Source organism: Oncorhynchus tshawytscha, linkage group LG19 (genome assembly GCF_018296145.1).
Source record: "Oncorhynchus tshawytscha isolate Ot180627B linkage group LG19, Otsh_v2.0, whole genome shotgun sequence".
NCBI lineage: Eukaryota > Metazoa > Chordata > Actinopteri > Salmoniformes > Salmonidae > Oncorhynchus > Oncorhynchus tshawytscha.
In genome coordinates, this window is record NC_056447.1 from 39,143,442 (window position 1) to 39,168,697 (window position 25,256).

A 25,256-nucleotide genomic window follows, 5' to 3' on the forward strand; every position below is an offset into this window, starting at 1 on the left:
GCACCTCTAAACTCTCTATCCTGTGTCCTCTGTCACCCACCACCCCAGGCAGGTAGGGTAGGGTACAGCACGGCTTTGGCATGGCCTGGACAGACTTTAGACAGATACTGTATGATAGGTCTCTGATTACCCAGTCAGCTGGAGGACTGGGCCTTGTCACCTGTCAGGTACAGAGATGGAGGGATGAGTGAGCAGAGAGAGGGAGGAGGAGGGAGGAAAGAGAGGGAGGAGAGGAGGAGGAGAGGGACAAGACAGGCAGAGAGGAAGAGAAGCAGGTGGGGATTTGAAAGGATTAGATTCATCACCAATGACAACATACAGCACAAACATTAAATATATAGACACAAATCATTTCCTCATACTGTACTAGGTGAGTTGGAGAGCCTTCACTAGGAGGATAGTGTGGACTGCCCAGGCAGCAAGGGAGAGAGCGGGTGAGGAGACCTTTGACAGACACGTCTCACCCAGACTGACAGCTCTGTCAATAGCCCCGGGATGGCTGCCCTGATTGACAGCTAGCAGGTGGCTGGCAGAATGGAGTTATCAGGCCGTTTGTCAATCAAACACATCACCGTGGTTACTGCGGGCTGGCTACAGACACACAGCTGCCCAAGGTGATCTCTTCTTCTACTGGCGGAATGTTAGCACACCGGTCGAGCAGTCGCCTGCCTGGATCATGCTAACATTACCGTAGATGGCCACTACTTGTGTGCGTGTGTGGGTGTTAGGCTTTCTTTATTACAAATGGGCTGATAAACAGTAGGCTCATATACAATGCCTTCAGAAAGTATTCAGATACCATTACTTTTTCCACATTTTTCTACATTACAGCCTTGTTCTAAAATTGATAAAATTGCAAAAAATTACAAAGATTCTCTGGTCTGATGAAATCAAGATTGAACTCTTTGGCCTGAAATCCAAGCGTCATGTCTGAAGGAAACCTGGCACCATCCCTACAGTGAAGCATTATGATGGCAAAATCATGCTTTGGGGTTGTTTTTCAGCGGCAGGAACTGGGAGACCAGTCGGGATTGAGGCAAAGCCCGGACTTGAACCTGATACAACATCTATGGAAAGACCTGAAAATAGCTGTGCAACAATGTTCCGCATTCAACCTGACAGAACTTGAGAGGATCTGCAGAGAAGAATAGGTGAAAGTCCCCAAATACAGGTGTGCCAAGCTTGTAGAGTCATACCCAAGAAGACTCAAGGCTGTAATCGCTGCCAAAGGTTCTTCAACGAAGGACCGAAGTAAAGGGTCTGAATTCTTATGTAAATGTGATATTTCAGTTTTGTATTTTTAATACATTTGCTAAACTTTCTACAAACCTCTTTTGGCTTTGTCATTATGGGGTATTGTATGTAGATTGATCAGAAAAAGAATCAATTGTAGAATCAGGCTGTAACCTAACAAAATGTGGAAAGAGTCAAGGGGTCTGAATACTTTCCGAAGGCACTGTACACGTACAGTATGGATGGTTGTCATCTTTGATTTAAATTTCATTTTAGTGCCTCCATGATGTCAATGAATATATGTAGTTTTCCATGTCTTTGGTTCCCCTTAAATGAATCTTGTTCACATTGTTAATGGGAGATAATGATATGTGTGAAAGGTGCCCCCCTGAATGGAATACAGAACAAATGAAGGCATTCTACTCCATTACATCTGCCAGGATTACACCCTGAACATCTGGCATAGGATTCTGACTGATAACTGTTCTGAAGAACTCATATTAGGAGATATTTACGAAAACAGCGACAGTGCATGAAAGAGCTTGGGGGAAGTTAGTTTGGTGCCTGCTCACGATCAGACAATTAGTCAGTGTTGAGCTGAAGGATGTATGTGGGTGAATATAAATCATTATGACACTGAGTATAAATTAAGTAAAAAGCACTCAATCTCTCTGTACTCCACACACCACAATACACTTTATTATAGGCAGTTTGTTTCTCACAGATAAATATATTTTCAAGTCCACACTAGAATGTACATCGTTTTTTTTCCATCTCCAAGAACATAACCCTATCCTCCCTCTGTCATCCTCCACACCAGAAACTAAAGTACTAAACCACGGCAAAAAATCGTAATAAAATTATCACCAGCATTACAGTTACAGTCACCAACGCTCTGGATAACATGAAAACAGCCTAACCAGCTCTGCTAGGGCGAGTTAAGGTGTTTTCTCATTTGTGTCTGGAAGCAGCTAGCAAGCTAGCCATCGTTAGGCAGTTAGCTTGGGTGCCTGACTGCCGATGTGAGGTCTGAACACTCAGATCAACCCTACTCCTCGGCCAGAGCGTCCTGTGTGCGTTCTGAACACTCAGATCAACCCTACTCCTCGGCCAGAGCGTCCTGTTTGCGTTCTGAACACTCAGATCAACCCTACTCCTCGGCCAGAGCGTCCTGTGTGCGTTCTGAACACTCAGATCAACCCTACTCCTTGGCCAGAGCGTCCAGTGTGCGTTCTGAACACTCAGATCAACCCTACTCCTCGGCCAGAGCGTCCAGTGTGCGTTCTGATCACTCAGATCAACCCTACTCCTCGGCCAGAGCGTCCAGTGTGCGTTCTGAACACTCAGATCAACCCTACTCCTCGGCCAGAGCGTCCTGTGTGCGTTCTGAACACTCAGATCAACCCTACTCCTCGGCCAGAGCGTCCAGTGTGCGTTCTGAACACTCAGATCAACCCTACTCCTCGGCCAGAGCGTCCAGTGTGCGTTCTGAACACTCAGATCAACCCTACTCCTCGGCCAGAGCGTCCAGTGTGCGTTCTGAACACTCAGATCAACCCTACTCCTCGGCCAGAGCGTCCTGTGTGCGTTCTGAACACTCAGATCAACCCTACTGCTCGGCCAGAGCGTCCTGTGTGCGTTCTGAACACTCAGATCAACCCTACTCCTCGGCCAGAGCGTCCAGTGTGCGTTCTGAACACTCAGATCAACCCTACTCCTCGGCCAGAGCGTCCAGTGTGCGTTCTGAACACTCAGATCAACCCTACTCCTCGGCCAGAGCGTCCAGTGTGCGTTCTGATCACTCAGATCAACCCTACTCCTCGGCCAGAGCGTCCAGTGTGCGTTCTGAACACTCCGATAGCGAAACTCTGAATTTACTAACTGACAATCTGACAACTTTCAGAATGTACTAACGCCCAGAATGCACTCTGAGCACACTCTGGCACTCCAGATAAAATGTTCGAACACACCCTATGGTTATATGCAGTTGCCATAGCAACATCAAGTCCCACACAATGATGCCATGGTGATATCTCTCCCAGTGGGTGTAGGCCTAGGGGCAGAACCTTCCTGGGAGGTGTAGGGTGTCACAGGGGTGTTAGCACGGGGCCGTCGGAGGCGTCTGTCTGGGTACAGGCTGCTGTCGAAGGGCCTGCGGTGGACACACAGGACATGAGTCTTCAGGTTCCCCTTCTGCGTGGCACTGTAGGGGCAGTACCTGCACTGGAAAGGCTTCCCCCCTGGCAGAGAGGAAAGCATTGCTTTAGACAAATCAACCTCCCAGCCCTCCCTACTGATTATACTTCATTGTGTTTAATACTGCCAACTCTCTAGTGGTAGTCATAAAATATTGTGGACGAAATCATAATAACCCTAGTGGTGGAATCATGGAAAAACAACCCCATGCGTTCCCCATCTAATTCCACCTCTGACTAGTACTACATGAAACATACTACTTCATTTGTGATTTTGAAGTCCTTCCCTTCTCATTTTATGCACACAAAAAACAACAGAAACACACACACATGCACCCTGGGCTCATGGAGGTGATGAGTGTTGGGCTGAGGAATGAGAGACGTCTGCAGCTGGCTACACTGAGCCCTACCTCCATCTCTCTCTCTATATATCTCTCTCTCTCTCCCATCAACTAATAATTTGACTCATTTGTGCTGGGTTATACTCTAATGTTTTTACTTTTACACACACACCATTGCCCTATTCAGATGGGATATGTTTAACTGGGTGAGCTCCGGTAATAGAATTATGTGCACGAGCACAAATCACCACATCAGTCATTTTAGTCCCGTCTGAATCTGGCATGTCAGTCATTTTTACTTGGCAAGAAGGTTATTATCCCAGCCCTAAAAACCTACTGTTTTTCAGCAAACTCCCAGGTCCTCTGATAATAATCGTCATCCCTGTGTTTTGAGGGATATTACAGAGTTTAACAGGTGCTGCAACCAGTTTGGGTAAGAACATGGGAACAAATAGATGCTTAAAACAAAGTGCTATGCAATTAGCATACTGATGAATGAACTACCTTGTCATATATCAACTTCAGCCTCCAGGCTTCCGTCATAACGGTCAATTTTGAATGAGGATAACAAATTATTACAGGGGCAGTTTGGTAAAACAAATCCCATCCGAATCGTCCACTGGAACAACGGACATGCTGGGGCAATAATTACATAACCAACGTTCTATAGTAACACAAGTCCCGTGCGAATAAGGCTTATGTCTAGATGTTGTCTTGTGCTATTACAGGCCTGGTTACAGCACAACTCATCTCCATGCTTTCTTTTTGGAAGAACTCCACGGCTTCTTCTATCATTCATGATTACAGTAAACCGTTATGGGATGATGTCATATGACCTCAAAAAACACGCTGCCATAACCTTTTAACCTCTCTCTTCCTCTTCCCCTCCCCTCCTCCTCTTCCTCCTCCTTCTGTATGAAATGGAAAGCTTTCTTTAACATCTACATAAAAAGTAATTTTGGTGAAAAAATGTAAAAAGCCCGCAGAAGGAAACCCTCCATCTATTGGTGTATAGTAACCAGCAGTACAGGAAATGAGACTATGAAATGAGACTGTGACACATCTGTATGCCCTCTGAATATCACTGACCTGTCTGTCTGAAGATCACTGACCTGTCTGTCTGAATATCACTGACCTGTCTGTCTGAATATCACTGACCTGTCTGTCTGAATATCACTGACCTGTCTGTCTGAATATCACTGACCTGTCTGTCTGAATATCACTGACCTGTCTGTCTGAATATCACTGACCTGTCTGTCTTAATATCACTGACCTGTCTGTCTGAATATCACTGACCTGTCTGTCTGAAGATCACTGACCTGTCTGTCTGAATATCACTAACCTGTCTGTCTGAAGATCACTGACCTGTCTGTCTGAAGATCACTGACCTGTCTGTCTGAATATCACTGACCTGTCTGTCTGAATATCACTGACCTGTCTGTCTGAATATCACTGACCTGTCTGTCTGAATATCACTGACCTGAATATGTCTGTCTGAATATCACTGACCTGTCTGTCTTAATATCACTGACCTGTCTGTCTGAATATCACTGACCTGTCTGTCTGAATAAGATCACTGACCTGTCTGTCTGAATATCACTAATCTGTCTGTCTGAAGATCACTGACCTGTCTGTCTGAATATCACTGACCTGTCTGTCTGAAGATCACTGACCTGTCTGTCTGAATATCACTGACCTGTCTGTCTGAAGATCACTGACCTGTCTGTCTGAAAAAAATTGACCTGTCTGTCTGAATATCACTGACCTGTCTGTCTGAAGATCACTGACCTGTCTGTCTGAATAAAATTTACCTGTCTATCACTGACATGTCTAGCTGTCTGAATATCACTGACTTGTCTGTCTATCACTGACCTGTCAATCTAGTCTGAATATCATTGACATGTCTGTCTGAATATCACTGACCTGTCTGTTGGAATATCACTGACCTGTCTGAATATCACTACCCTGTCTGTCTGAATATCACTGACTTGTCTGTCTGAATATCACTGACCTGTCTGAATATCACTGACCTGTCTTACTGACGCTCTGGGAGCTCAAATATAAATTACAATATATATATATTTTTTTATACAGTTGAAGTCAGAAGTTAACATACACTTAGGTTGGAGTCATTAACCTTATTTTTCAACCACTCTACAAATTTCTTGTTAACAAACTATAGTTTTGGCAAGTCGGTTATGACATCTACTTTGTGCATGGCACAAGTATTTTTTCCAACATTTGTTTACAGACAGATTATTTCACTTATAATTCATTGTATCACAATTCCAGTGGGTCAGAAGTTTACATACACTAAATTGACTGTGCCTTGAAACAGGTTGGAAAATTCCAGAAAATTATGTCTGTACCTGTGGATATATTTCAAGGCCTACCTTCCAACTCAGTGCCTCTTTGCTTGACATAATTTGAGTCAATTGGAGGTGTACCTGTGGATGTATTTCAAGGCCTACCTTCCAACTCCGTGCCTCTTTGCTTGACATCATCGGAAAAACCAAAAGAAATCAGCCAAGTCTGGTTCATCCTTGGGAGCAATTTCCAAATGCCTGAAATTACCATGTTCATCTGTACAAACAATAGTATGCAAGTTTAAACACCATGGGACCACACAGCCCTCATACCGCTCAGGAAGGAGTTCTGTCTCCTAGAAATGAACGTACTTTGGTGCAAAAAGTGCAAATCAATCCCAGAACAACAGCAAAGTACCTTGTGAAGATGCTGGAGGAAACAGGTACAAAACTATCTATATCCACAGTAAAATGAGTCCTATATTGACATAACCTGAAAGGCCGCTCAGCAAGGAAGAAGCCACTGCTCCAAAACCGCCATAAAACAGCCAGACTACGGTTTGCAACTGCACATGTGGACAAAGATGATACTTTTTGGAGAAATGTCCTCTGGTCTGATGAAACAAATATAGAACTGTTTGGCCTTAATGACCATTGTTATGTTTGGAGGGAAAATGGGGAGGCTTGCAAGCCGAAGAACACCATCCCAACCGTGAAACAAGGGGGTGGCAGCATCATGTTGTGGGGGTGCTTGGCTGCAGGAGGGACTGGTGCACTTCACAAAATAGGTGGCATCATGAGATAGGAAAATGATGTGGATATATTGAAGAAATCTCAAGACATCAGTCAGGAAGTTAAAGCTTGGTCGCAAATGGGTCTTCCAAATGGACAATGATGAATTTGTGGGCAAAACTGAAAAAGCGTGTGCAAGCAAGGAACCTGACTCAGTTACAGCAGCTCTGTCAGGAGGAATGGGCCAAAATTCACCCCACTTATTGTGGGAAGCTTGTGGAAGGCACCTGAAACGTTTCACCCATGTTAAACCATTTAAAGGCAATGTTACCAAATACTAATTGAGTGTATGTAAACTTCTGAACCACTGGGAATGTGATGAAAGAAATAAAAGCTGAAATAAATAATTGTATCTACTATTATTCTGACTATTCACATTCTTAAAATAAAGTGGTGATCCTAACTGACTTAAGACAGGCAATTTTTACTAGGATTAATTGTGAAAAACTGAGTTTAAATGTATATGGCTAAGGTGTACGTAAACTTTCGACTTCAACTATATATATATATATATATATATATATATATATATATATATATATATATATATATATATATTAGTACCAGTCAAAAGTTTGGACGCTCATTCATTCATTCTAGGGTTTATTCTTTTTTACTATTTTCTATATTTCTCTTTGCTTATTTGAGCTGTTCTTGCCATGATATGGTATTTGACTAAATAGGGTTATCTATTGTATACCACCCCTCCCTTGTCTAAACACAAATGATTGGCTCAAACGCATTAAGAGGGAAAGAAATTCCACAAATGAACTTTTAACAAGGCACACCTGTTAATTGAAATGCTTTCCAGACTACCTCATGAAGCTGACTGAGAGAATGCCAAGAGTGTGCCAACGGTGGCTACTTTGAAGAATCTCAAATATAAAATATATTTAGATTTCTTTAAAAAAAATGGTGTTACTACATGATTCCATATGTGTTATTTCATCATTTTGATGTCTTCACTATTATTCTACAATGTATAAAAATAAAGAAAACCCCTGTAATGAGTAGCAGTGTCCAAACTTTGGACCGGTACTGTATGTGTATGTTTTATGGTCACATTCACCGGATAGGTGCAGTGAAATGCTTTGTTTTACAGCGTCAGCCATAGTATTGTCTGCAAATTAAAGGCTTTCCCTATTGTATTGTAAGAAGGGGGGAAAAAATCAAGTCAGGGTGTAATACATCGCTAAATGCAGGATAAAATCTTTTGGAACAGGTTAGGACAGTGCATTTGGCAAACCATATTTTTCAAGAAAAGGAAATTACACTTAAAATATCTTTCCAAATCTCCTTTCTTCTTAGAGCCATTACAAAATGTAAGCTATCTTTTTAACGTGTTACAAATGAAGCATATTCAGCAAATAATATAATATAAAGCAAGTCAAATCTCTACAAGTATAGTGATTGCCCCATCTCTCCCCTCTTTCTCTCTCCTCTTCCTGTCTTGTACATAATTCTTTCCTGATATCTCCCTCCCAATGGACGAGAGGTGAGGTCCAGGAGAGGGAAACCTCCAAATAAGTTCCATTACTCACAGGCCACAGTCTAATCTAACTAATATTTTACAATTAGAGGAGACAGGACTGGGCCCAGAGCCATCCATCTCCCCAACACATGATCACCCATTCATAGGCTAAACACCAGCCTCAAACCAGACCAGCTCACACACACATTTACCAGGAAACAAGAAAGGATGTGGGAAGGGGAGGGAGAGTGTGTGTGTGCGTGAGTGTGCAATCTCGGTGTTTAGGTATGTCACACACAGGGTGTGTGTGTGTGTGTGTGTTAATCTGCGCGCACAAATGAATGTGTGTGTGTGTTAATCTGCGCGCACAAATGAATGAATGTGTGTGTGTGTGTGTGTGTGTGTGTGTGTGTGTGTGTGTGTGTGTGTGTGTGTGTGTGTGCTTGTGTGTTTCAGGCAGAGATAATGACCATGATGACAGTGGCGGGACTGTGGGGGCCAGAGGAGCTGAATGGTGACGGATGACACAGCACTGAGCTCTGATGGCACAGAGACAGTGAGTGATGACTGCACATCCTTCCCAGCACTCCACCCTTCATTATCTCTATGGGGAGACCCAGGCACAATGGCAGCCTGCTCGGCCTGCCCTCTCTCTGCCCTCAAACGACATCTGCTCAGAGACAGCCACACTTGCCTTCTTCTTTCACCTCGCTGTCGCTCCATCTATCTCCATCTATACTCTCTCTCTCTGTCTCTCATCCTTTCAGTATAGGGTATGCACTCAGACAATGAGGTAATGACTCTTCTCCCTTTCAAGTCAGGTATTTTCTTTTTCTTTCTTTCATTCTTAGATCATCTATTCTGTATTGATCTACTCATATTCTCCAGGTCTCAAGTTTTTTTCCTGAAAAATAATTGGATTGTATCGCCATCTAGCGGCTGCGATTGGGAGATGCAGTTGCAGGACATTAACCATGAGGGAGGGCTGGATATAAAACAAATGAGCATACAGACTGGTTCATCCAGGGGTCACCATCTGGCCAATTACCACCGTTGGCACACTGTGTCCGACCTGAACTGTCATTGCACACACATCACTCCATGTCCACGGTGCCCAGCAATATGTCACTGAGTGACTAGACCTAGACGTACAGTAAGGGGACATAGGGACAGGAGGCAGGTCCTTGACAATGCCACCTGGCCAATATTCAAAACAGAGCAGGCAGAAGCAGTTGTTGTGATGAGAATAATGTCTGACTGACCACCTGCTTGTTGTTTGTAGTTAGAGGGCACTCGCTAGGCTCAATGTCAATTATGTCAACTTTGACTGATGGCTTTCCATCTTAGCTAATGATAGACCCTACTTTAGAGTGCAGTACTGAGGGGGGGGTAAGGCATTTACAGTGGGTTTACTTAGTTATCTTCTTTCATAATTTCAATACCAAACTATACTAGCGATGTAACTTGTAACTTATTGTAAAAAATTGTACAAGTGACCAAAGATAAGTTAAAAAAATTGTAAACCCTGAATATGCATGACCTGAAGAGGTGAGATGAGTGCAGAAATATACGTCACTTCAGGAAGTTGTAATATGCATCTATTATATCTAAGAAAACCATTATTCTGACATACGGTAGCCTATACTTTTAACAACAGGAACCATCAATGAGCAAAACACATGTTGTGCCCAAATAGAGTTGACAGACACTTTCATACGAGAATATTGTGTGTTTCATGTTGTGTTTCTGCATCAGATGGATCAGAATGACGGGGTATCAAGTTTCACTCATAATACATGTATATCATATCAAAGGATCCCAAGTGTCTGAAAGAACAGGTAATTAAATCTTGCTTTCGGCAGGCGTATCACACAAGATTTAAGCTTCTCCATTGCCAGGGTTATTTGTTACCTATCAGATAGTGAAATTGCATCGTCCTCTAAGTGCGGATGTAATCAGTGCCACACACCTGTGACTCCAGTACCCTTGTTTTAGTTCTTCTGAATTTCACAATCACAAGTGTTCATACTAACTAGAGTTCGTCAATTTCCTCTGATAAATTGTCTGCTGAAGTAAGCCTATTTTTTTAGTGAAAGAGAGTGTACTAAATATCCAAACATATAGGATAGGACAGTATAGGAAAGGATGATATACGGGGGCAGGATCATTACTTGTCCACTAGATGGCATTGTACTCTCATGTAATGTTGAAAAGAGTTAGGAACCAGAGGTACAGTTGACATCATTCATTGGGCAGAGAGAGGGACACTCACTTGAAGTATCTGCTCTCTCCATTGGCCTTCCCCCTCCACCATTCAAGCTCTCTTCATTGTCATTGAGGAACGTGTGATTCTGGCCACTGAAGGACCAGAGGACTGAGAGGTTCCTGTGGGGATGGAGGTAGTGGTGAGGAGTCTGCCCTGGCTTCAACAGCTCCAGAGGAGAGAGGAGAGGCTGGATGACCGACCTGCCCCACTGGCCCTGCTTCCCTTGGGTACACTGAGGGGCCTCACTGGGCCCCTGGGGAACACCAACCATCATCTCTGTCATCTCCTCACTCAGCCCTGCTTCATTGCTGCTACTCTTCATCATCCTCCACTTGTTGAGGTCCTCTTCTTCCTCCTCTTTGTTAAACACAGGTCTCTCCAGTGTACACTCCCCATTGTGAGCTGATGAGTCATAGGTGTGTGCGTCTTCCTGATCTATAGACAACTCCAGGTCACTACCAGTGTCAGACCTGGCTGTGTGTTGTCCAGCCTGCAGCCCATTGCTATTGGAGGAGAGGGAGCTGTGCTGCTGGAATAACCCAGTCAATCCCCCTGAACCAGGCTGTGACGACAACACCCAGTCTGGCCTGAGCGACAAATCCAGAGGCTCATACTGGAACTTCCTGGTCCTGGGTGTGACTGCAGAGCCACCAGCACCTGCCTCGCCCTCACTGTCCCAGTCACCCCCCCTGACTCTAACACCATATTCCCCCTCAGAGCTCCCCTGTCCTCCCCCGGGAGGGCTGACCCTCCCTCCTCTTGCTCTCCTCTTTCTACCACCTCTCAGAATGCTGGATGTCAGGCCATTGATGAAGGTCTGTATGGATTGATGAAGACCCTGTGGGTTCACACTGTTCTCCTCCATAGCTGGAGGTCCTCCATAGGCCCGGTGTAGGTTCAGGTTGGAAGGGTTGGGCAGGTTGGGAGGCCTGTCCATTTGCAGTGTACCTGGGTTTCTCCCGTTCTCATCTGTGCCTTCCATCCCACTGTAGAGGCCAGAAGTAGGGCTCCAGTCCTTGGGGCTTGGGGTCTGTGGGGACGAGGGGGCTCTGTTGTCCATGGTGTCCTGGTTCCACTGGGGGTGTTGGTTGGGGTGGTAGCCCTCTAGATGGTAACTGAGAGAGGCTGACTGGGCACTGATGTAGTCACTGGAGGGACAGCTGTAGAACTTCTCCTTACCTGTTAGAGCCACAAGACAGAACAACAGCGCAGCGTGAACCAGACATCTCCATACCAGTATTTCACGTTTAAGTTTCTCTGGATAGCTGTAGACATGTTATATTTCAGAAACAATTGTCTGACTTGTACAACTAAATCATTGGCATACTGAGAACCAACCTAAAGAACCTGAGCGATTGGATCATCTCTTTGAACTTGGGAAATGTGTGTGTACATATGGCCGCCATTTCTAAACATGAATAATGTGTGCAGAGCCACACAATGCTGAGTTGAATGATTTAAGTTGTGCTCCGCAGTAAATCAGGCTTGTAATCAGCTTTCAGCACAGGTGATACATCATCGCACAGCATGAAGTATAGAACACCATACGCAAGGAATATACTCAAAGATGTTAGCAGCAAATAAATGTATATGGTTGGCTTATCCCCATAAACTTGGTGAGCAAGTTGGAATGACTTCTCACCTGTACGGTGTCCATATTAGGCCAAAGTCACATGTCCATGAAACATCTGTCAAAGTCATTTGGAGTTGGATGTTTAACTGTCCTAATATCGACAATGTATACATGAACACTTCTCTCCAGGAGTCATGTTAGGTTGAACTGTGTTATAACAGCCTTGCCTATAGGGTTTACATACAGTGCCACCATGTTGAGTTAGTGCTTGTCTGAGAGACCCTTGAATGTGTCCCAAATGGCACCACATTGACCCAGGGCTCTGGTCAAAAGTAGTGCTCTATATAGGGCATAGGGTGCTATTTGAGACACACCCTTTGCATTCCACCTTCTTTAAGCAGCCCAGCTGTTTTGGTGCCATTCCAATTACTGTAAAAGTCATCTGCCGCTATTAAGCCACAAATATTGGCAGTTTATTGTCCAACACTCTCCTGGCATTTGAAGGTCAGGGCATACATTATACTGGATCTTTTAGGGATGTGGCGTCTGGGATGGCGAGATAAAGTTACAGCGGCATTCATTTCATTTTGTGCATATTGATGCCTTATTGTTCTTCTTTAATGGATTAATATCTGACTTACAACAGTGATTCATTCCCCTCGGCTGAAAAATCCATTTCATAACACCTTGAGATCAGATCTGACCCTGAGGTAATTCTCCCTGAAGTAAATCTCTCAATCTAATGATCTAAAGTGGTTTGTTATGCTGTCTCCAACTTTAATACCAACACCATCCGTCATTTAATGAGATAAATGATATGGAAAAATAGCCTTTGTTTAAATATTGGAATTTTAAACTACTTAATATACCTAGAGGAGAGAGGAAAATGAGTGTATTGAATGGAGCAGATCATAAAACATCACACTAATAGGCAGCCCAATTCTGATATTTTTTATGCAAATTTGATCTTTTGACCAATCACATCAGATCTTTTCACATCAGACCTTCTTCAGAGATGATCTGATTGGTCAAAAGACCAATTACCGGGGAAAAAAGTTCAGAATTGGGCTGCCTTTAAACACAGCCATAGTGAGGTAGAAATCACAACTGGAGTCACATATTAATGACCTTCAACAACACAGTCAACAATCATTTGTGTGTATGCATGTGTTCAAACAGGACAGTGAGTGGGAAAGAGCCTCCTCAGAAACACCACATCCATTGTCTTTAGTCACAAAAAAACGCCTGCTTAATGGCAGTATTTCAGACAGTTAGGCTGCGTTTACACAGGCAGCCCAATTCTGATCTTTTGTTCACTAATGGGTATTTTGGTTGATGTGAAAAGATCATATGTGATTTGTCAAAAGACCAAATTTGCGTAAAAAATATCAGAATTGGGCTGCCTTTGTAAACGCAGGCATAGATACACTGTCTATCTCAATTAATCAGTGGTTTACATTACCATGAAATTACCGGCAGGTCTGAAATGCAAAAAACCCCAGACATATCTGACCTCATCTTTGGCCACTGTCTCTTTCAAAAACACATTTGCTCGCCAATATTACCCAGAGCAGCGAAACAACAAAAAGACTCAAGCCCCGACTCATCTTCTGTCTTTGGACGGGTGCCATCTTTCTGATTGCCTGGTTCATGCTAACTTAATCAGTTTTAGATTTACTTACACTGACGAGACCCACATTATGAGTAATTTTAGTGCTTAGATTTATCAACCAAACTCCAATTACTGTATCATTACAGGGCCCTGCTTCTCTCACCTAACACAGACAATCAGATAATGAAGAGATGCATATGAGTTATCCAACCTGTGATTAGAAATGCAAAAGAAAACGTCTGATACTGTGCTGTGGCAAAGCATACAGCTGGTAGGGAAAGTGATTCATTTCATATGGAAATGCACTCTTTATTCAATCTGTTCACCACCCATGTAAACACACACACACGTGTGCATATACACACACATGCACACACACACATAATTGTTATATTGTAACATTCTGCGTGCAGTATAAACTAAAGCACCTAAATGACTAAACCTAGGCGGTTAGCTTTAAGATGAAACCGCCTGAGAGGGATATTCACACCCAAGACTGCTGGGGAGAGAGAAAATAGGGGCACCAGATGTTCTTTGATGTTTATAATAGCATATTATTAATATTAATTAGACCACATCGTCAATGACGCATTTGGGACGTTTCCAAGTCAATTAAGCCAAATGGCATTCAGGAGACGGGGAACAATATTTCAAGGCAGGTGTTCACAACTCCCAGGGTAAATCTTTTTATCAGCAGCTAGGAAAACAAGCATTTTGAGCTTAGTTTGAGCCTCATACCTCATATCTGCAATAATAATTAAAAAGAGGATTAGGGGACAAAAAAAATGAGATGGGGAAGTCAAGCCAACAGGTAATCCGGTTTATAAATCAGAAATCAGCAGTGTTCAAATCTACTTACGTATGTATATAGGCCCAGTTTGTGTGTTGAAATAAAAACAGCCATACTACATCTTAAAGGGATTGTTTAGCGAAATTACATATTTAAATGTTTTATAAACATGTGCTTTTGCTGAACTATCCATTTAAGAATCATCAGATGCCAAGGGTTGTAGGAACTAGAAGTTTAACGATTAAATAGTTACACTGATTTCTATCCCCCTAAACATGATCCTTCCTCGTCTCTCTGAAAGCACTCGTAACCTGTAACATCTGTACAGTAGAAGTAGTGTGAAGGCTGGAGAAGGAAACAAAGACTAAGTGAGGATGACATCATTACATGGTGTCTGCTCATTGACCTTGGGGTTAAGAGTCTGAATAGGACTAATGAATAACTGTCAGAGGATTTCAGGCATGTTTTTGTTCCCAATTTAAATCTGGACACTCTGGTGTCGGTCAGGGGCCTCTAACAAGCACATCATTATTCATGATCTAAGATTAGAATTACAGTCAAAGGAAGTTTTTTAATCTGTCTTGATTAGATTTTAAGAGCAGCATTTTCAACACTAGCTAGTAGCCATATGAGTAAAGAGACCATAATCTAACACTTTGACACTGTATCTATCGGTCACGCGGGGCTCAGTTGGTAGAGTATGGTGCTTGTAAACGCCAGGTTTGTGGGCTCGATTCCCAAGGGGTCCAGAAGGGGGGGGGGAGTATGAAAATGTATGTAAGTCGCTCTGGATAAAAGCATCTACCAATTGACTAAAATGTAGCAGAGCAGTCACTAACTCTGAACTGTAGTCACTATCCATACTGGGAACAACAATATAATAACTTAATGACTTCTGTTTGGCTAGGAATAAAATCAGCCACTTGTTCAGGCGTAATCAATGTGTCTCAAACTGAAACATCTGGCAACAATGGTAATTCCTCACCATCTCCTGAGTTAAAACTACTCCAGCCCCTGTAATACAGGCACAGTAAACTTATCCCATTCCTAAAACCCCTCATCAAGACTTGCACTTAGTGCCTGTACGTTCTCCATATGTATAGGATTTACCTATCTGTCCCGCAGCAGACCTGTGTGTTGAGCTGGGGCCAGCAGCGTGTGATTGTGTTAATTAATCTGTCGTGGAGAGCAGCTGCAGAGGTCTCTGGGATATATTGTCAGAGCAAAACAATGCAGTGCTTAAGCCCCTGAGTGAGTCCTCCATTACACAGGAACAAGAGGAGGAGAGGCGAGCTGGGATCCATCATATAAAGAAGCACTGACGCCTGACCTTTAAAATGAATTAGTTTCCATGCTTAATATCGACTCAAATTACACTCTGATACTGAATGTGGCAGCCCAGAATTCATCCGATTCATTCTCAGCTAGCTTTTATAAACTTAGCCCTGCAGTATCGGCTGGGTATATGGGCTGAGGACTGGGGAACAGGAGAAGCTGAAAAGTACCAATGATTGTAGCTGTTTTGTAAAGGGCTGGCAAGGATTAACCTTAAAATACTGGTGTAAACATGTAAATAGAAGTATAAGTAGACAATATGTCAACAAAACATTTAACAAGATTAGACCTGATCCATTTATCTCTTTTTCACGGTGGATCAAATCCTCCAAAACTGTGTCAGAGACGCTGACTCTCACCATGCCTGCTAGAAGATCAAACCTGGGTTCAAAGACTATTTGAAATCTTTCCAATACTTTGAGTGTTTGCTTTAGTCTGCCTAGAGTGCTCCTGAGCCTGTTGGGAGTTTGTACTTTTTTTATTGGTTCCAGTGCAACAAGAAAGCTCAACCGAGAACAGCTAAAGTATTTTAAAGAATTTCAAATAGTATTTTAGCCCAGGTCTGTGGAAGATCCAAAATTCTAAGCTAGGGGGGAAAAGAGTCAAATGTATGCTTTAAGCTAAAGGTTAGCAAAAACACTACAGTGGATACTGTAGTGTACTGTATTATTTACAGTTAACTATACAATAGTAAAAGAAAACTGTAGTATATACTATAGTAATTAATGTAGTGTTTTTGCAGATTGTAGTATTTACTGTAGTGTTTTTGCGAACTGTACTTCCCTATAGTATTTTTGCAGACTGTAGTATTTACTATAGTGTTTGTTTTAATATCTTTGACATAGAAATGGAGGCTCTCTCTTTCAGAAAACCTACTGGAGAAATACTAAATGAGCACATTTTCCATAATCTGTAGGTAGGTAGGTACAGTGCATTCAGAAAGTATTCAGACCTCTTGAATTTTTCCACATTTTGTTAGGTTACAGCCTTATTCTAAAAAATGCCCTTCCTCTACATGCAATACCCTATAATGACAAAGCAAAAAAAGTTTTGCAAATGTATTCAAAATAAGCTGAAATATTACATTTACATAACTATTCAGACCCTTTACTCAGTACTTCGCTGGAGCACTTTTGGCAGAAATTACAGCGTCAAGTCTTCTTGGGTATGACGCAACAAGTTTGGCACAACTGTATTTGGGGAATTTCTCCCATTCTTCTCACCAGACCCTCATAAGTTCTGTCAGGTTAGACGGGGAGCGTCACTGCACAGCTATTTTCAGGTCTCTCAAGAGATGTTTGATCGGGTTCAAGTCCAGGCTCTGGCTTGCCCACTTGAGGACATTCGGAGACTTGTCCCGAAGCCACTCCTGCGTTGTCTTGGCTGTGTGCTTAGGGTCGTTGTCCTGTTGGAAGGTACACCTTCGCCCCTCTCTGACATGCTGAGCACTCTGGAGCAGGTTTTCATCAAGGATCTCTCTGTACTTTCATCTTTGCCTCGATCCTGACTAGTCTCCCAGTCCCTGCTGCTGATCTGTGCCTCGACACAATCTTGTCTCTGCGCTCTATGGACAATTCCTTCGACCTCATGGCTTGGTTTTTGCTCTGACATGTACTGTCAACTGAGGGACCTTATATAGACAGGTGTGTATCATGACACAAGGCGAGACCCAGATGCAGACACAGGAGGCAGATGGTTGGAGTCTTATAATGTTTAATAATCCAAAAGGAGTAGGCAAGAGAATGGTAGTGGACAGGCAAAAGGTCAAAACCAGATCAGAGTCCAGGAGGTACAGAGTGGCAGAAAGGTTCGTGGTCAAAGCAGGCAGAATGGTCAGGCAGGCGGGTACAGATTCCAGAACAGGGCCGGGTCAAAACCGGGAGGACTAGAAAAAAGAGAATAGCAAAGGCAGGAGTACGGGGGAAAAAACGCTGGTTGACTTGAAACATACAAGACGAACTGGCACAGAGAGACAGAAAACACAGGGATAAATACACTGGGGAAAACAAGCGACACGTGGAGGGGGTGGAGACAATAACGAGGACAGGTGAAACAGATCAGGGTGTGACGTGTGCTTTTCCAAATCATGTCCAATCAATTGAATTTACCACAGGTGAACTCCATTCAAGTTGTAGAAACATCTCAAGAATGATCAATGGAAACAGGATGTGCCTGAGCTCAATTTCGAGTCTCGTAACAAAGGGTCTGAATACTTATGTAATAAGGCATTTCTGTTTTGCATTTTTAATAAATCTGCAAAATTTCTAAAAACCTGTTTCTCACTTATGGATGGCACAAACTGAGATATGGGGGAGGGGAATGTGCAGAGTATATGCAAATTGAATACTGTAGTATTTACTGTAGTTAAAAAAGTTCGTATTTTTTCAGACAGTAGTGTTTTTGCGGACATTACTGTAGTATTTACTACAGTGTTTTTATTGCTGATAATACTGCAGTATTTACTATAGTATTCTACAGTATACTACAACATTATATAGTAAGTACCTCACATGATTGAGGGATACTGCAGTGTGTAGAATAGCATTCTACAGTTTACTACAGAATTCTATAGTAAGTACTGTAGTATTCTATAGTAACATTTAGTATTTCTCCATGTGAGGCAGCTATTTAGAATCCAGACAATGTGTAACTTAACAGGATGCTATGACAAGAAAAGCATGCGCCCAGGGAGTCAAATCATCAAAATCACCAGGTGGAACAGAATACTATCAATAAAAATACCAGGTGGTATATATAAAATAATGAAAAACACCAGATGGCATGCATTAACATCTTGTGCCCCATAGGCAAGGGTTGGGGTGGCGATGGGACTGATATAAAATAATGGAGGCTAATTATCTGTAGCATTCAACATGACAGCATTAAATTTAATAAGAAAAGAAAGGCCTTTATCCAAGCAACAAATATAACCGATTGTATTTGTTGCTTGGATATGCTGATCTACTGACCCTGTGCTTCAAGGCAAGTCCACCTGTGTACATTACTGAAGTTTAGCCAAAGGCATAGTTTTATCTCCTGATGGAACAGCACGGTTCTATTCCATGCTAGTCTGTGCATGGGAGGGATAGCAAATTTACATCTGAAACTAATGGCATATTTATGGAAGTTCTCAAACATCCTATCGATATAAATGTGCCCAAGTCATCATGTGCTGGTCATCCATTTGACCTTGACCATGGATCTGAGGATACATCAAATACTGTAGAATATTGACCATAGAATATAGAATACACATAGTAGATGGACCTATGACAAATAATTGAGAAAACTGGAAACAACAATTTGTAAAACAATATGCAACCATTGAGTTGTAAGGAAAGACGGTTATGTACCTGAGACTGAGGAGGGTAGGCTGCTGTTATCCTGGGTACTGCCAGTCTGAGAGAGGCCTGGTCCTATAGAGCTCTCCTCCAAGATATGGCTCAGTCCTGGGCTACTACTCCTACTAATAGCCTGGGTGTCTGGGTTGCACACAGGCGCTCGTCGCTCATCTGACACCCTCCACCCAGCCTGGTAGGCCCGCTGCTGTTCTTTAGCTGTGTATAGGTCCACCTGATCTACAGCCAGTCCTGGTGCCATGACCTGCCAGCCTGTGTAGCTCTTGAGGTCGTTTCTCTCGTTGGCAGGAGCGTGTGGTTGATACTCCACATTGCACGAACTCAGGGGAGGCACCAGATGATTCAAACCCAACAGAGAGTGATTATTATCACCCTCCGTCGGTGAATCGTGTCCTGGTGCCAGCATGTTACCCAGCATCTCCTTCACCTTCATCCCGATGCCTGCTGTGGCAAGGATCTGCTGGAACTCCGACTGGCCCGCTTTCTCTGCAGAGAGGAACCTGCTGTGGAGGCTTGAGATGTACTGGGAGTAGAGGTTTGTGTAGTGGGCGTCCTGGGATACTCTAGCCATGCTAACAGATACCTGAGGGTCAGCAGGAAGCTGCTTGGTCTTAGCAGACAGCTTGTTGAGGTGGACCTTCATGTGGTTCTTGAGGAACCAGGGTTCTTTGAAGCGCCGGCTACAGATCTGGCAGCAGTGCTCGAATGAGTCCTTGTGCTTCCGCATGTGTCCCTTGAGGAACCAGGCCTGGCTGAAGGTCTGACCACACACCTTGCAGGGGAACTCCCCACCAGGGGGCTTCAAGCCCCGACCACTGCCCACCGCGGAACTCTGACTTTGGGCTGACACGGAGGTGATGTGGGCCGTCTCCACGTGGCTGATGAGCTCCTCCTCCTGGGAGGCCGCGTACTCACACAGGGTGCACTTGTATGGCTTGTGGAGGATACGTATGTGGCGCTCCAGCTCCTGCTGCTTCCTGAACTTTCCTTTGCAGAAGGAGCAGCGGAACCCTGCGGAAGGCTGAGCCTGTGTGTGATCCTCCTGGCCTGTGGTGGTCATCTTGGGGGAGACAGATGGCAGTGAAAGGGTCTCCACAGGGCCTGTGCAAGTCAAAGGGAGCTGGGTGGTGGTAGAAGCAGGCTGGGGCTGCTGGAGCTGGGGATGGAGGATGTGGGGTGGTGGTGGCTGGGTCAGACGACCTATACCACCCCTGATGTGCCTGTCCCTCAGGATGGCCCTCTCCTCCAGCTCGTGGAGCAGCCTGTTCTCCTCTCTGATCCGGCCACGACCTTTCCCAAGGTTGCCCTGCTTGTGAGTGCGTAAGTGGATCTTGAGGTTGCCCTTCTGCGCTGCCCTGTGGTCACAGTAAGGGCACTTAAAGGGCTTCTCGCCTGTGTGCGTGCGCATGTGCAGTGACAAGATGCTGTTGAAGCGGAAGCGTTTGCCACACAGTGGGCACGGGTACTTCCTGTTCTTGTGCGTGTCTTCCTGGGTGACGTTGACATGGGTCATGTGACCCTGGTTCTGTACCCTCAGGAACTGTGGAAGGTGATCCACCCTCCCATTGATGCCATTTAGAACCCTGGCTGAATCCACCAGCGGATTGGCTAGCAGTGCCATCTGGCCCCTTAAGTGTGACTGCCCTCGTCCAATGGCGTGGTGGCTTTCTATACTCAGGGATCTGTGGACTGTTACAGTGTGGAGGTCAGGGATTGGATGTCCCAGAGTCCTTCAGAAGGTTCTGCTTGTGGTTGATGGTACAGCAACCTTTGACACCTTTTCCTCAGAGAGGGGAGTTGGAGACACCTTCGCATATAATAGAGCCTTCCACCTAAAAGACAGAAAGGAAAAAGACACATAAGGCATGCACATGAACATGAACAATTAGTGCAATAGAGCCCTCATATTACATACATTTAAAGAAAACTCAAAGTAAAAAATATGAAATATTCAACAACAACAACAAGAAGATTAGATGGAAATGTCCCAGTAAACTTTCAGTGCCTTCGGAAACTATTCAGACCTCTTGAATTTTTCCACATTTCAAATAAAATTAAATAAAATTATTTGTCACATACACATGGTTAGCAGATGTTAATGCGAGTGTAGCGAAATGCTTGTGCTTCTAGTTCCAACAATGCAGTAATAACCAACAAGTAATCTAGCTAACAATTCCAAAACTACTACCTTATAGACACAAGTGTAAGGGGATAAAGAATATGTACATAAAGATATATGAGTGAGTGATGGTACAGAGCGGCATAGGCAAGATACAGTAGATGGTATTGAGTACAGTATATACATATGAGATGAGTATGTAAACAAAGTGGCATAGTTAAAGTGGCTAGTGATACATGTATTACATAAAGATGCAGTAGATGATATAGAGTACAGTATATACGTATGCATATGAGATGAACAATGTAGGGTATGTAAACATTATATTAGGTAGCATTTTGTTATGTTACAGCCTTATTCTAAAATTCATTCAATAGTTTTTTCCCCCATCATCAATCTACACACAATCGAGTGTTCTTGGGTATGACGCTACAAGCTTGGCACACCTGTGTTTGGTTTTTTCCCTCCTATTCTTCTTTGCAGATCCTCTTAAGCTCCTGCATTGTGGCTGTGTGCTTAAGCACAAGATGGTGCCGATAGAGAGGCAGCATCGCTTAAGTCCTTACGAAACTGTGCAGTATTTAGTTTTTTTAATCTATTATTTCTTACATTGTTAGCCCAGAAAACCTTAAATGTTATTACATACAGCTGGGAAGAACTATTGGATATCAGTGAGATGTCAACTTACCAGCACAACCAACAACCAGCAATTCCTCACAATCAAATGCCGGTTATCGTCACAGCCGTGTATATCACCCTGCAAGCGGATACCAATACGGCCATCAAGGAACTTCACTGGACTTTATGCAAACTGGAAACCATATATCCTGAGGATGCATTTATTGTAGCTGGGGATTTTAACAAAGCTAATCTGAGAACAAGGCTACCTAAATTCTATCAGCATATTGATTGCAGTACATGAGTGAGTAACACACTCGACCATTGCTACTCTAACTTCCACAATGCATACAAGGCCCTTCCCTGCCCTCCTTTTGGCAAATCTGACCATGACTCCATCTTGTTGCTCCCCTCCTATAGGCAGAAACTAAAACAGGAAGATTCCACGCTTCGGATTCCACGCTTCAAGATTGCTTTGATCACATCAACTGGGATATGTTCCGGGTAGCCTCAGACAATAACCTTAACATATACACTGACTCGGTGAGCGAGTTTATAAGGAAGTGTATAGGAGATGTTATACCCACTGTGACTATAAAAACATTCCCAAACCAGAAAAGTGGATTGATGGCAGCATTCACATTAAACTGAAAGCACGAACTGCCACATTTATTCATGGCAAGGCGACTGGAAACATGACCGAATACAAACAGTGTAGTTATTCCCTCAGTAAGGCAATCAAACAAGCAAAGCGTTATTATAGAGACAAAGTGTAGTCGCAATTCAATGGCTCAGACACGAGACATATGTGGCAGAGTCTACAGACAATCAGTGATTACAACAACAAAAAACAGCCCCGTTGCGGACATCGACGTCTAGCTCCCAGACAAATTAAGTGTTATTACATACAGCTGGGAAGAACTATTGGATATCAGTGAGATGTCAACTTACCAGCACAACCAGCACTACGGCCAGGAATACAACTTTCCCAAAGCGGATCTTTTGTCTACACCTCCCAGGGCATTTGAACTGATTCCAGAGGCCGACCCAAAACAACGGAGTCGGAGGAAAGGGTGCCGGAACGGTCTTCTAGAAAGGCTTCGGATGAGCGCACATCACCCACTGCTTCCGAGTATATAACTTGCTAATGTCCAGGGCAAGAGTTGCTTTCCAAAGAGATATACCCGGGATTGTAACATACTCTGTTTCACAGAGACAAGGCTAGCTGGGGACATGCTTTCAGAGTCCGTACAGCACATCGCGCCTACAGGAACAAAAATCTCTCTGGTAAGAAGAAGGGTATGGATGTATGTTTCATGATTAACGACTCATGGTGTAATTGTAACATACAAGAACTCAAGTCCTTTTGTTCACCAGACCTATAATTCCTCACAATCAAATGCTGGTTATCATCACAGCCGTGTATATCACCCTGCAAGCGGATACCAAGACGGCCATCAAGGAACTTCACTGGACTTTATGCAAACTGGAAACCAAAAAGAAAACCAGCCCCGTTGCGGACATCGACGTCTAGCTCCCAGACAAATTAAACAACTTCTTTGCGCACTTTGAGGACAATACAGTGCTACCGACATGGCCCGCTACCAAAGACTGTGGGCTCTCCTTCTCCTTGGCTGACGCGAGTAAAACATTTAAACAACGCAAGGCTGCCGGCCCAGACTGCATCCCTAGCCGCGTCCTCAGAGCATGCGCAGACCAGCTGGCTGGTGTGTTTATGGACATATTCAATCAATCCCTATCCCAGTCTGCTATCCCCACATCCTTCAAGATGGTCACCATTGTTCCTGTTCCCAAGAAAGCTAAGGTAACTGAACTAAATTACCATCGACCCGTAGCACTCACTTCTTTCATCGTGAAGTGCTTTGAGAGATTAGTCAAGGATCATATCACCTCCACCTTACCTGACACCCTAGACCCACTCCAATTTGCTTACCGCCCAAATAGGTCCACAGACGATGCAATCTCAACCACACTACACACTGCCCTAACCCATCTGGACAAGAGGAATACCTATGTGAGAATGCTGTTCATCGACTACAGCTCGGCATTCAACACCATAGTACCCTCCAAGCTCGTCATCAAGCTCGAGACCCTGGGTCTCGACCCCGCCCTGTGCAACTGGGTACTGGACTTCCTGACGGGCCGCCCCCAGGTGGTGAGGGTAGGCAACAACATCTCCTCCCGCTGATCCTCAACACTGGGGCCCCACAAGGGTGCGTTCTGAGCCCCTCCTGTACTCCCTGTTCACCCACGACTGCGTGGCCACGCACGCCTCCAACTCAATCATCAAGTTTGCGGACGACACAACAGTGGTAGGCTTGATTACCAACAACGACGAGACGGCCTACAGGGAGGAGGTGAGGGCCCTCGGAGTGTGGTGTCAGGAAAATAACCTCACACTCAACGTCAACAAAACAAAGGAGATGATTGTGGACTTCAGGAAACAGCAGAGGGAACACCCCTATCCACATCGATGGAACAGTAGTGGAGAGGGTAGCAAGTTTCAAGTTCCTCGGCATACACATCACAGACAAACTGAATTGGTCCACTCACACAGACAGCATCATGAAGAAGGCGCAGCAGTGCCTCTTCAACCTCAGGAAGCTGAAGAAATTCGGCTTGTCACCAAAAGCACTCACAAACTTCTACAGATGCACAATCGAGAGCATCTTGGCGGGCTGTATCACCGCCTGGTACGGCAACTGCTCCGCCCTCAACCGTAAGGCTCTCCAGAGGGTAGTGAGGTCTGCACAACGCATCACCGGGGGCAAACTACCTGCCCTCCAGGACACCTACACCACCCGATGTTACAGGAAGGCCATAAAGATCATCAAGGACATCAACCACCCGAGCCACTGCCTGTTCACCCCGCTATCATCCAGAAGGCGAGGTCAGTACAGGTGCATCAAAGCTGGGACCGAGAGACTGAAAAACAGCTTCTATCTCAAGGCCATCAGACTGTTAAACAGCCACCACTAACATTGAGTGGCTGCTGCCAACACACTGACACTGACTCAACTCCAGCCACTTTAATAATGGGAATTGATGGGAAATGATGTAAATATATCACTAGCCACTTTAAACAATGCTACCTTATATAATGTTTACATACCCTACATTATTCATCTCATATGCATACGTATATACTGTACTCTATATCATCGACTGCATCCTTATGTAATACATGTATCACTAGCCACTTTAACTATGCCACTTTGTTTACAT

The 25,256-nt window shown here is 44.0% G+C and overlaps 1 protein-coding gene across 1 annotated transcript in view; it reads right to left on the minus strand.

Moving 5' to 3' along the window:
• Positions 1–2,999: 2,999 nt before the first annotated feature.
• Positions 3,000–25,256, minus strand: part of LOC112218746 (zinc finger protein 536-like) — a 42,445-nt gene continuing 20,188 nt past the window's right edge. The window contains exons 2-4 of the mRNA XM_024379827.2: positions 19,268–21,105; positions 10,611–11,783; positions 3,000–3,473 (exon numbers count right to left, since the gene is read on the minus strand). Coding sequence (XP_024235595.1) covers positions 3,235–3,473; positions 10,611–11,783; positions 19,268–20,894 — 3,039 coding nt within the window. The 5' untranslated portion in view covers positions 20,895–21,105 and the 3' untranslated portion in view covers positions 3,000–3,234. The remainder of the gene's footprint in view (positions 3,474–10,610; positions 11,784–19,267; positions 21,106–25,256) is intronic.